At 35.5% G+C, this 13,866-nt stretch overlaps 2 protein-coding genes across 2 annotated transcripts in view; both read left to right on the top strand.

Annotated features, from left to right (window-relative positions):
• LOC144434371 (uncharacterized) overlaps window positions 1-1,682 on the top strand; it is a 42,486-nt gene extending 40,804 nt beyond the window's left edge. The window contains exon 36 of the mRNA XM_078122825.1: window positions 1,596-1,682. Coding sequence (XP_077978951.1) covers window positions 1,596-1,682 — 87 coding nt within the window. The remainder of the gene's footprint in view (window positions 1-1,595) is intronic.
• LOC144448147 (uncharacterized) lies at window positions 1,670-3,672 on the top strand. The gene is made up of 4 exons (XM_078138335.1): window positions 1,670-1,728; window positions 2,034-2,075; window positions 2,822-3,013; window positions 3,509-3,672. The coding sequence occupies exons 1-4, from the start codon at window positions 1,684-1,686 to the stop codon at window positions 3,566-3,568; spliced, it is 339 nt and encodes a 112-aa protein (XP_077994461.1). The 5' UTR covers window positions 1,670-1,683; the 3' UTR covers window positions 3,569-3,672.
• The last annotated feature ends 10,194 nt before the right edge of the window (window positions 3,673-13,866 follow it).

The raw sequence follows: 13,866 nt of genomic DNA, 5'->3' as shown, positions 1-13,866 counted from the left end.
TACATACATACATACATACATACATACACACACACATACACACACGTACGTACGTACGTATATACATACATACCCACACACGCACGCACACATACATACATACATACATACATACATACATACATACATACATACATACTTACATACATACATACATACATACATACATACATACATACATACATACATACATACATACATACATACATACATACATTGATATGTCACATTTGTAACAAGTACTTGTTTTCACAAAATTTATCTACGGAATAGGTTTCGATTGGTCTGTGTGGATACATTTGCTGTAAACTCGATGCATACAGAAGTTTGAGTGTCAAATACGACCAAGAGCGAACGTTGTAAGTGTCCAGATCTATGACCCTGTATTATATAGTGACAAAGAAAACCACACAACAAAGTCACGTGTGATGTGCAAAAAGTTGTATGTACTCCACGTGGGGGTGGTATAATTATTAGTCAGTGGGAGGGGAAAACAGTCAGCATTTCAGCGAATGCAGTAGCCAGTATTTCAGCGAATAAAGTTTGTATGTTCGCTGAATTGGTAAGGGAAGGGGCAATGCAGACAACACTTTATGATTCATTAGTGTTTTTTCATGGCGTTAGAATAATCTCGTGGTGAATGTGAATATCATTTGGAAGAAAGGATGAAGATGAACTTGATGAAAGGGCAGTTAGGAGTGTGTCGATATGAGGAGAGGGCTGGGAGTATGTCGATATGGGGAGAGGTCAGTTGGGAGTATGTCGATATGTGGAGAGGACAGTTGGGAGTATGTCGATATGGGGAGGGGGCAGTGGGAGTATGTTGATATAGGGAGAGGGCTGGGAGTACGTCAATAGCGGAAGAGGGCAGTTGGGAGTGTGCCGATGTGGGAAAAGGGGCAGTTGGGAGTATGTCGATATGGGGAGAGGGTTGGGAGTATGTCGATATGGGGAGAGGGCTTGGAGTGTGCCGATATGGGAACTGGGCTTGGTGTGTGTCGATATGGGGAGAGGGGAAAGGGGTACGGACACAGATATTCCAGGGCAGTGCAGGCATGTCATAAAATGTTGTAGTGGAAGGTCACATATAAAGAGCTTTCACTTTCTCATGTAATCGTCAGTATAAGTAAAACACTATGTCAACATACAAGTTATACATTCATTACATTCTCAATGCTTTTTCTAGTGAATTCAGATTTTTAAGATCAATCGTTGGCTGCATCTGTGTGTATCCATAAAGTTACCTTAGCTGTATTGGTAAAGATTCAAATGTTGTGGTAAAATTCATGATAAATTTAACCATTACACATAACATAATTTGATGCAACCATAGATAATGGAGGGAGAGATGATTGTCTATGATATAATAAGTTATTTCTTGATTACATAATAGTTAGAATGTAACAAACATGACCACATTTAATCCACTTTTCCAAACTTGTAGTTTTTTTGGATAAACAAATCGCCCCCTCTCCCGACTGCAAATTGCAAGTCATCTTCACTCTATGATAGATGGCACTATTTATAGTTTACCCAATTATGGTGTGTGTATTGGTCAAATTTCTGATTCTTACTGTTGCTGTATTTCTCTGTAGGTTGGATGCCAGATGCACTGTGATTTATATAGTTCTTCTCACACCAACCTGGTTCTTAGGCTTTGTGACGAACTCCGATTCCGATGATATGGTTATGTTAAGGTACTGCTATGTTATCCTGTGCTTCAGTAAGGTAGGTATCAACTGGTTTTTGTTACATTGCCATGCCTTGCCTTACGTTGCGTTGCGTTGCGTTGCACTTTGAAAGTCCCAACTGGTTTAAAAATTACTAAAATTAAGTAAAAATCCAATTAACGTATTTCAGTCTTCCCCATCAATACTTCACAATTCGTTATGATCACTTTCTCAACGAAGCGTTCATTTAGTACCCATGATAACATAAGTTCGAGTAAAAGTCTGCCAATAGTGAGTTGTTGCAATTTGACAATTTAAACTAAGTAAAGATGTGAACACTAACATTGTAATCAATAATTGCAGGCATCCGTATTGCTACTCGGCTTCATCTGTATCAATCCTGAGGTGAGTTAAAAATCAATTATTTTTATCAACAAATTCCAGTCTTACAATTTTTCGATAACATATTCTGTTTTTTTGTTTTGGAATCCAACTCAATATAACAATGTTAAACGATCTTATGAAGACCAAATGTATCCATTTCACGGATAATCACAACAGATAAAAGGCTATATTTCTGTTTTAAAGATAAAACTGCTACTTTTATTATTATTATTATTATTATTATTATTATTATTTTGAATTTTTCAAGATTTTTTCACCTTAATGTTTTGCTAAACAAGATGACGTACAACATCATGGTGTAGTAATTTCTCTTCGTGGAGTACATGTGTTTATGATTTACTAACGACCAAATAAAAAATAATGCGTTTCTGATAAACCGACTGAACAAACCTTGTTTAAGACGCCAACTCTGATTTGTTACATGGTAAAATTGTGACAATTTACAGTTTCCCTGCAGATTTTCATTTCAGCAGTCTGCATGTTGCCACTTGTCTATTTCTGAATCACATATTTGTCTTCATTTACTTCTTATACACCTCATCAACTGTTACGGAAGTATTGTTACCAACGAGTATCTTGTCTTTGGGTCGAAGTAATAAAGAAATAATAAAATTTTGAATTAAAAAATTCAACTTACCTATCCAATTTGTTAAATCCAACACTTTTTCATTTATGCCTAATGACCCATCTTTAAAGAATAGACCATGTAGAAACTTGACGATTTCCCCAAACCAACTTTTTTCAAGGTACTCCAAGGAATCCGATATAGCAACTCTCGAGATGAAAATAGTCGGGTAGCATGGACTGACCACCTAGAGTTTGAGAAAAGTAGACTAGAAATGGCCAAAGCGTGCGAAGAAGACATTATTCAGAGACAGAATGTAAAGGAAGAAACGGCCCGAAATAGGTCCAAAATGATCCAATGTTTATTTGACCAGGTAAACTGAAACAAATAATTTATCACAATAATGAATACATAAAATGAGGACTTGTGTGGCGGAAATTTGTTGGTATTTTCTAGCTCACAGTTATGCACGCATACATATGACTAAACTAAATGTATCTGTTTGACGCAAAATGAAAATAACGAGACAAAGGGATGTCGACAGCATGTCATTTTGGTGCTTGTTAATGTACTTGGTGAAAGTAAGTAATGCTTGATCAACCAAAGCAAATATTGGAACATATATCGCATATTGATCAAATCAATTACAAAATGAGTCCATTTCACTTGAATTTATTTATAAAGATATTATTTTTCCATTTGTATTTAATATTTATTCATTTAATTATTCATTTATTTATTTATGAAAAACGTACATTTCATTACATGTATGAAATGAGTACATTTGAACTTATTCATGAAATGTGATTATTTCATTTAATTTGTATACTTCACTCAAACTTCAGACTGTGTCTTCTTTCTGTTCCAGGCAACACAAACACAAGCTTCTGGGACTAGTCGAATGAAGTACGCTGAAACCACGATGTAACAATTCTTCACACTAAGGGACCGTGGGTGGATAGCAAAATGTCACACAAGCTCAATACAATAAGCGAACTTCATTTTCGCAATTCTAGCCAAATTTCGACGGAAAAGTTGCACTCCTTCAATGATAACAGCTTTTGTATTTGAGATGTTGATAAGTTGATAAAAATTTACTTCTAATGTGAGAAACTCAGATATGGTGCTGGGTTTCTGTTAGTATTTTAACGTGTTTACAATCATGTTTTTACATTACATCGATCATAGTGTTGTAACCCCTAGTTTTCATCATAGTTTGTATGTATGAGTGTTTGATGTTGCACTTGTGAACGTTCGATTATGGGGAGGGGAGGAGGTTTTGACGCAATCGAACGTTCTACGTTTGCTGACCTTCGGCGACATTGTGCGATCATCCCTAACTGGATATTTGCTCGTGTTCACGTAGATGGCCAATAACATCAACATCGTGAGGAATGAACATTTACAGACACTTATATTTGCAAATTTAGATTTACATTATAGTTACTATATTTTGAAGGAGAATCATGAATATACATTTTATGTATTTTATCTGAATTTAGTCTGTAAGGTACGTGACATGGCGCCATCACACATGTCAACCACTCTCACGTCTGTATTGAAGTAGACTCTTTCTAGTGTTTCCAACCAGAGCTGGTTGCATCCAATCACAGATAGGTACATAATGGAAGGAGTTAAAATTACATTGACGTCGGACTTTTAAGTTAATTTAAAGCTAGACATTGAGAGATTGGGAGAGAGGAGACTGGTGTGGGCGGTGGTACACAACGTATCTTACAGTCTGATGTATACCACAAGTAAAAATATATAATAGAACTGAAATTTTCCCTTTGCCGCCATTTTCACATCCAGCTCTAGAAATTTGCCAATTTAATCATGATAAATTCAAAATTATTTAATCACAAAACTAGTTGGATTGCTTGAATTGTGGGATCGAATGTTGAATCAACTCTCGTTTTCAAACTATCTGCATGTACTGTTATTAATTTCCTGATGTGAGATGTTCTTTGAGGAAGGTACATTTATGGCCTAGTTTGTTATATATGTAATGAGTGCTTTGCATCGCACAAAATAGAACGGATGTTCGTACGTCCTCAAGTTTCACTGTCGAGGTGAAACCGTGGAATAATAACTTACTCATGTAAATGAAAAACACATCAAGAAACTAGCACGTGCACGAGTGTTTTATTGTTGTGTTATCCATTATAATAGTATTCACGACAAACCAACGAAAGTAATTTTATGGCACTAATTTTAATTAAAAGTTGCAAAATTTGCTGTAGTTGGTGCTAGTGTATACAATATGTTTAAAAGCATGAACAAAAAAAGTTAACTTGTGTTGTACTGTTGTAATTTACATGATCACTACATTTGAAATGTGTAGAAAGTTGAATATTTTATGTACTTGATATCTTTAAAAAAAGGTTTTAAGATTTATTGATTTTATATGTGTTTTTATTGAAGAAACTCTAATCACATAACATTTAAAATTTGAATATATTTAGTGTATTAAAATTGAATTTATAACCTACCTGCAGCTAAAATTTATCAGGTCTGAATCAGGACTGTGACAAACTTGGTACAGATGACCATCAGGGCCTGAGCAGGGAAATGGATTCAGGCATGTAGCAGGTCTGATGGGTCAGAGTGTGGCAGGCCAGACCCATCAGCAAGTCTGTGGCAGGAATGTCCCATCAGCTATGTGGAAGGCCTGACTTGTCAGACCTGTGACATGTTTGTTCCATCAGGTATGGTAATTACATCAGGCCTGTGGCAACCCTGTTGCTTACCTGCAACAGGTCAATCCTGTATAAACAGGGATGTGGATTGTTAGCTGTGTAGAATATATATTTTAAGATATTTTGATAGTGAATTTCAAAAGATTGTCGATATCATTAAGAACAAGACAATGTATCCCAAAATTTCTCATATCTTTTTTTTATTAATAATTTTTCCATAATAAAACAATTTTGGAAATATTCGAAGAACTTTGATTTTAGGGTCACATTCTATTGTAATGGCAAAATACAGGATGTCAGTCGCCCTGTAAATGCTGTACAACGTGATACATATCTTTTCCGTTATTATTATTATATAATACATGCATATTCTCACATGTAATATATCAGCATTTTAGTCATTAACAGGTGTATATTATCCAGAAATTGCTTTTAGTTGATGATGTCAGACTAAAGAATGTCAATATGATGTGTTTACCTACAGGTATGTGGAAAAGATGTACAGATCTAATATATTGTATATTGTAAAAAGACTTTGCTGTATAACTGAAGAAGTGTGTTGAAATAAAAACTGCGTCAACTACATGTGACTTTGGGTTTTGCTTTCTCTTGACACATTTCATTCAGTATCTTTGATTCTAGTGCACGTGATGCAAGTAGCTGAGGTGGAAATTTAGGTGGGGATAGTATTAAAGTAGGGAATGCATTTGGAAAAAACATCTGTCTATCAACTCTGGATAATCATTAATGATGACCTGATATAGTGTGAAATTTTAATTAGGGTTTATTTATTTATTTGAGATGTCTGCATGATTACCATATTTACAGAGACTCAGAAATTGGAAAAGACTAAAATGCATTCAATATTTACAAATAATGTAGCAAACGTTATGGTGCAAGGAAAAGAGTGTCAACTGCATTGTAACCTCAGACCATACAGTATATGGGTAGGCTACTTAAAATACAAAAAGGAGAAATATCACAATATAGTTGCTTGACCCTTTGGTTACCCAGAAGCCGCTCTTGTTGACGCTATGACAGCAGTACTGCCATCGCCTTTTAGCTTCGTTCAGTAACCTTCCTTATACATGCATTAGGTTTCGTCGTCCTTACTGTCTCTTCGTAAGCCTTGTACGAGGTGCTTTTCTTGGTCTAGGTTCTAAACCTCTTTTGCGTTTTCTTGTCGTTTACCATTTTGAACACATTCTTTTTCGGAGTTAATGTAACATAACGGGTCTTCTTTGCTGCCGGCTCTTAAAAATAAGTTTCTCTTGTAGTTGAACTTTGAGACGATTAGTCACTGCCCATATATAGAACCTTTCGGACGGACCAGTTAACTAGTTTTGATAGCATTGACTTTAGAACAGTGTGACAGAGTATAAGCATCGATAGCTTGAACAGAACTATTAAACCTACTTGTACTTTCCTACGTGACTAGGGTAGGGGTGAGTATGTTCTACATAGCCCATATGGATGCTTTCTCGCGATGACGATATGCAGTGTTACAGTAGTTCGCTCGTGTTGACACAATTGAAAGAAATGGTTATACGTTCATCAGGAGTCATACACTTGATTCAGGGTGTCGTGAAAAAGTACTGTAACTACAAATGTCAGCAATGTAAGAAGTATCCAGGATGGATTTTTTTCACCCCCCCCCCTTTTCTAGTAACAGCATAGAATCTGCATACATCGTATAAACTTGATTCAATATTGTTTCCTGACAACAATTACAACGTAATTTTGAAAGTTATTCTTTTACCGTGAATAACCAGTTTTCAACATCCATACAAATGCAGTTCCGTCGTAACGACATAACAGTTGTAATATATGTACTATTTATTTATTGTTGTCATATGACATTCACCTATTGTTACTTTACTAATTGTTACTTTATTCTCGAGTTTAAATGTATTTGTTTAAACTGCTGTATGATCCCTTGTCGCACTGTTTCGTCAGCAGTATTGTGTTTTCTTTTAGGGGTGAGATCAAAAGTTCAATGTATGATAAAAAGCTAAATTATTTTACTTTGGGGTGGGGTGTGGGTTGAGTCAAATTAGTTCTCATCCTACAAAATCGATTTCACTTTAAATTTATGGATGTTTGTATTAACCCTAAATGCAAATGTTTCTTTACAAAATGTCAAATTGAAAAATTGAAGAATATTTGCTATATTAAATACATTGCACTAAATAAAGTAAAATGTCAACAAAAGAACTATTTTTACTCACTACATACTGGCTTGAAATTCATAGTACTACATGATACTGATTTGAAATAGATCGCGCGGTTTGAAACAATTTTCGTTTTCGGCCAATTTAGTTAGAAAGACGGTGGATGGATGTGTGTGTGTGTGTGTGTGTGTGTTTGTGGGGGGGGGGGGTCTGAGGCCTAAGTATAAGAATGTTATACATTTATCCTACATTGAACTATTGATCTCGCCCCTTAAGGCTCTGGTGCAAAACCTGATCGGACGTTTATAGCACATTTTGCACTCCTGTAGGTCCATCTCTAAATATAACACTTGAATGGGAAGGGTTGTACCTCAAAATATACTGTAATAAAGAAAGTGTCATTCAACTTTATTGTAACCATCTATTATCTCTGAAGGATGATTAGGAGTAAAAAAAAGTGTGTGGTTCCGATTACATTCAATTTTGAAAATAGGTGGGGTAGGTAGAATTTTATTTTATTTTATTATACATGTATTTTTTTTCATGTGTGGGTGTCTAGTTCAGGTTTTCTATTGTTTTCCAAATGGTCTCTGTGTTGTTTATTTCTTCCTATAAGATGTACAGCCATTACTGATGTAAGAAACAGGGAAAGAACAAATACATAAAAACAATTTTGTCTTTGAAGTCTTTTTTTTTCTCTTTCTTTTTTAAACAAATTTTATTCAATTTTGTCGAATAAAAAAGAATTCAAATCACAGGAAAAACAGAAAAAGAAAAGGTGGGAGGGGTGGCCCTGGAAAGAAAAATAAACTTACAAAAAATCTGATGTATATAGCTCACAATTACAATTTAGCTTGTTCCATGCATGACCACTTTTGAAGATGCACTTCTATCTTATTAGTTTACTGGCTATCTGTTTTTCGACGTTTTACAATACAACAAAATCGTTTAATATTTGGAACCTGAAGCTGTAATTGTAAAGAAATAGCTTTCCAAGGAGCAGTAAAAAATTAGCTAATTTTGAAAAATCTGTGCAACCTAGAAAGAACATCAGGACCTAGGTACGTACGTACGCGTGCACGCACGCGTGCACGCACGCACGTACGTATGTATGTATGTATATATGTATGTATGTATGTATGTATGTATGTATGTATGTATGTATGTATGTATGTATGTAATCTGTGTATCTATCGATCCATCCATCTATCTATGTATCTGTCTGTCTGTCTGTCTGTCTGTCTGTCTGTATGTCTGTCTGTCTGTCTGTCTGTCTGTCTGTCTGTCTGTCCGTCCGTCCGTCCGTCTGCCTGTCTGTCTGTCTGTCTGTGTACGTTTGTACGCCCCAGGCTAAAGCGTGTAATCGCTTTTAATACGTTTTGCTTACCAGCTATAAATGGCAATGTGTCCTTAGTGGGTGTACTGGTCAAGAATGCAAGTGACATTATAGTAGGAAAAGAGTAAGTATGTATATATATATATATATATATATATATATATATATATATATATATATATATATATATATATATATATATATATATATATATATATTATACAATATACACTATACAATATACACATATAGAGTTCATTATGGTTGCTGGCTGGCTGGCTGGCTGGCTGGCTGGCTGATTGATCAATCGATCGATCGATCGATCGATTGATTGAAGTTAGTCAATAAGTTATCTGATCTAGGAATTAGTTCTTCTATGTGCAGGTGGATTTTAAGTTTTGTATGATAGACCACACATTGTCAAATTAAAGGCCATATTTCCTCTTCAATAGTTCTAGATACAGGTGCTCCTCAAAGGTGTGTTTGAAGTCCTATAATGTAAGATTGTACTCCTTTGTATTATGATAACGTCATTACTGTAATTAATTGAGAGAGAGAGAGAGAGAGAGAGAGAGAGAGAGAGAGAGAGAGAGAGAGAGAGAGAGAGAGAGAGAGAGAGAGAGAGAGAGAGAGAGAGAGAGAGAGGATAACATCGACAAGTCATGAGAGAGAAAAAAAGAAGATAGACTGAGAGACAGGCAGAGGGTAGACATACGGACAAATGAGAGAATCATTGAAATCGAGGGTCACGACATAGAGACAGGCAGACAGACAGACAGACAGACAGACACACACACACAGAAACAGACAGACACAGACAGATAGATAGATAGATAGATAGATAGACAGACAGACAGACAGACAGACAGACAGACAGACAGACAGACAGACAGACAGACAGACAGACAGAATCAACTTAAAATCGACTTGTCACGACCAGTCAGCAGTCTATCAAACAGTTGGCGCAGCAGGAGACATTGCCATGGCAACTAAAAACAGTCGTGGATGACTAGTTTTACAATGTGTTTTCGTTCACCACATGATATTTTTTGCGATGAGTCGACTGATTGATGACCTTATTACGTTACTTGCCATGAACTTTCACATCTTCATACCATAATGTAGCGGAGTAATATAAGGTAGTCGTGACAACTACAACTACAGAAATACGTGGGAAGATGTGCAATGAAAATATATCATTCAATGGTGGTTCTCTGTCGTACAGTGAAATAACTAGATGTCATGTTACGAAAATGTATGTATGTATGTATGTATGTATGTATGTATGTATGTATGTATGTATGTATGTATGTATGTTTCACTAATTGTCAAACGTTGTGCACATTACTTTTACTAATCACAGTAATTTGATATAAGCCTATTGTATTGATATGTATATGAGAAGTATCACTTTGGAATAGTGTTGAGCATACAACTATTATGGTATGTTCAATTCATATGCTAATTAGATTTCCCGTCCTCTGGTTTATCCAGACTTGATTTTCACGTCACTCACCAGGTGTAATTGGAGGTTGTGAACATAGATAGAAAGACAGTCTTCACTGGTTATGAACATACATCATCTAATGCATTGAGTTGACCGTGGCGTTACATTTTATCGATTGGAAGATTTTTCTTGGATGCCTTGAACATCTGTTACAGTAGTCTACCGACCAACGTCAAAGCCTTGCTGTGTTACTGTGCTTACGAAGGGTACATCAATATAATGTTGTTTCTACACATACTGTGGGTAAGTTGTTATTTATGTGAATTTCTATGTTTTTAAAAATGTAATATGTGAACTATTTTATTGTAGAAACGAAGGTGCTTTGGCTTTTCACTTATGACACACTCATAACCATAGACACATTTCACTAACAGTAACAATAAAAGAGGCACACACACACACACACACACACACACACATAATTGGATCTCCGCAAAGTGTTACACATAGTTATTCTTTTGCAGTGCATTAGAAACACTGTCAGGCTTCTGTTGAATTGGTTACACACATACACGGACTCGATAATTTTAAAGGCTTTAATTGTTTACTTTCCAACTGATAATCAACATGATTACTTCTACATTCCAACTGTGTACAGTACTTCTATACTAAAGTCTTGTTTATTTTGAATTTGAAGTTGTCCGAATGTGTTCAAAAATGTCAGGTACAATAAGCGAAACGCTAAAGCAACAACATATCTGGTGTATGACCAGAGATGACTTACAGAAAATGCGGTTCAATATGCCATATAAGATTTAAACCACAGGCTAGGCACCCAGGGTGGGGTGGGGTGGGGGTGGGGGTACTCCCTAAATGTTCAGTCTTGTACGGCTCAAGTTGAAAACATCGACCAATGGATAATAAAAAAAATCCAACAACCCAGACCCATTGTTAGGAAGTTTCGGGAACAATTATCGGGTCAATTTCCCTTTTTCTGTGTTGCAAGAAGATGCTGCCCATGTTATCTATCCCATGACAAGCGAATTCATTTTTAGATGAAAAATCGATTTATTTTCGTGGAAAAGTTACGCATTTTGATGACACATACCCGTATACTTTCCTATTGGAGTACCGTAGCCCACTCCCTGCGCTAAGTGTAACGATATTTTGTCAGATGAAGACATTCGTCTGCATACTGGATGCAAATGGTACATGCAAATTACATTTTAAAAAAACTGAGATAAAGTCATGTTATGGGATTACTTTGTGAGCGACGGAATTAATATTGCTGAACTGGGCCAAATCCATATAAAACTGTGTTTCCTGTAACTCACTGACTCTATTCTTTTCACATTCAAAAAGGATCAAAATGGTGAAATGGCGAGAATTTACTAGTGTTTCAGTTCTTCATCATGTCTGTGTTCTTTCTCATGACGTGAGGCCTGTACATGGTTCACTAGTTTAAGGCTTATGCATTATTAAAAGGCAATATCCATAAATGTTCGTGTCCACTGCCCACTCGCCAAATCGCAAAAGTGGTGAATATTGACGATACATTGTTAGTGAACACAAATAAGCCAAACCTAGGAACGCCAAATGGGAATATAGTTACATATGTTATTATATCAACATAATATGCATGTATATAAATACAGAAAACAAAAAAAATCACACATTGAGGCCTCTCACTATGTATAAAGTATCCTGTTTCTTTTGACAATTTTTTGTCAAAATTGATTGGCAATTTTGAAGTCATCTACGATAGAGTGAATCATTACAACGAAAATCATAAATCATAGGTTTCGTCCTGAACCGGTTGAAAGGAGAGTGTGTGAGCTTTGTGATGTTACAGGTACTGTAGAAGATGAAAGTCATTTCCTCTTTCACTGTAAATTTTATTCAGATCTTCGAGCTTTGTATTTTGATTTCATTGACGTGGCGACCTTCAATGTTCTTCCTATAGGTGATAAGTTTAAGCTATTGCTTCAGGATAATGTGAAAGCTACGGCCAAATTTATTGAAGCGGCATTTCTTAAACGCAAAAACTGTTTATACAGGTTAAGTTGACTTGTTATTTGAATTTCTGTGCTTTGCTGTTTGACTACCCATAGTTTTGTAAACTACTGTTGAGGTGACTTATAAGTCCACTTGTTGGGCTGGGAGGTGTTATTATTTATTGGTCTTTTTTTGTCAAATTTTAACTGTTCAGATAAACCTCATGTCACTATAATAAACAATTATACTATACTATACATAAACCCCGAAACAAAACGTGGCCTGGCTCGACAAAAATCTCACTAACATTGCAAAGCTTTGTGTCTGGCTAGAAAAATATATCTTTTAATGTTGTAAATCTTCTCGTCTGGCTCGACAAAAATATAATTGATATTTCCACATGTTATCGTCTGGCACGACAAAAACTGGATTACAATTGTTACTTTTTAGACAATTGACTGTCTCAAAAATATCAAAGAACGCGCCAACCTTAGGTTTACCAGACGGGGAAGTATAAATACGGCGATAATGGTAGCTGTAACAATATTTGTAAAGCTGTATGTCACGCCAGACGACTGACGAAACGCTGTTTATAAGATGCTTGTCTAGCCAGACGATACAATGTAGCAACGTTAACGAGATTTTTGTCGAACCAGGCGACGTTTTGTTTCAGGCTTTCATTTGTGAGACAAAGAGCCAAAATAAGGATGTACTTGTTAGCATAATAGTAATTTATGTGGAGGTGATATGTTATCTCCGAATGTAGTGAATGATATTTGATATTTTTAGTTAAAAATAACAATTGTTTTCTTTCTTAAACTTGGGTTATAACATCATTTTGCTTTTGGTGACGTATAAATATAAAGGGCTTACTCTCCTCATATTTTTTTTTCAAAGAAAATCTACATCTGCCATTTTGCATTTCTGGAAACTTGCCAAGTATCTTTTGTCAATATTTTTAAACACCTACTCCATAGAAACAACGTGTGACTGCAAGCTCTCTGCATATTGTGTTCATCTAATTAATTTACTTCATTTACATCGCTGATCAAAATTATACCTTAATACAAAAATGTTGTTATCGATTAAGATAACCTGTCATTGAGTCGAAGTAATTTTCAAAAATGTGAGAAAAAGAAATACAACATCACGTTGATACATTTTGTGAATGCATATTATTAGAAATAACCATTTAATTCTATTTTCCTTGAGCTAAGATCATGTATTGTTTAGAGGCGAGGGTAATTTTTAATGGGCACTCTAAGGTTTCAGTAAGTATTAAAGGTTGTGTTGGTATGCTACTTACTGAAACATGCCTAAAAATGACTAAGTCTTGCTATTGGCAGAACAAAAGTCTCGGGTTGCATAATATACTTTTGCGAACTCCTTCCCTCAGGGAAACGTTTTAGCTCCTTTAAATGTAAGACAAACCGGTTTTTACACAGTTTCTTTCCAAAAGCAGTTCAAAACTGTCGCATTGAATGTAGCGTTTTAAGATTTTATTTTTATGTCGTAATACTGCATTTTTTACCAGTCGTTTGTGATTATATGGTATTTGTGTGGTGTCTTTTTCGTATT

Source organism: Glandiceps talaboti, chromosome 1, assembly GCF_964340395.1.
Source record: "Glandiceps talaboti chromosome 1, keGlaTala1.1, whole genome shotgun sequence".
Classification (NCBI taxonomy): Eukaryota; Metazoa; Hemichordata; class Enteropneusta; family Spengelidae; genus Glandiceps; species Glandiceps talaboti.
Note: the sequence above shows the minus strand (reverse complement) of the source record. Positions and strands in the feature narration are given on the sequence as shown.

Excerpts from the sequence above, each read along its gene's own strand:
- LOC144448147 (XM_078138335.1), top strand. The coding sequence starts at position 1,684 with ATGGTTATGTTAAGGTACTGCTATGTTATCCTGTGCTTCAGTAAG. Across the intron at positions 2,076-2,821 it reads TCATCTGTATCAATCCTGAG|GTACTCCAAGGAATCCGATA; the intron begins GTGAGTTAAAAA and ends ACTTTTTTCAAG. Across the intron at positions 3,014-3,508 it reads TCCAATGTTTATTTGACCAG|GCAACACAAACACAAGCTTC; the intron begins GTAAACTGAAAC and ends TTTCTGTTCCAG.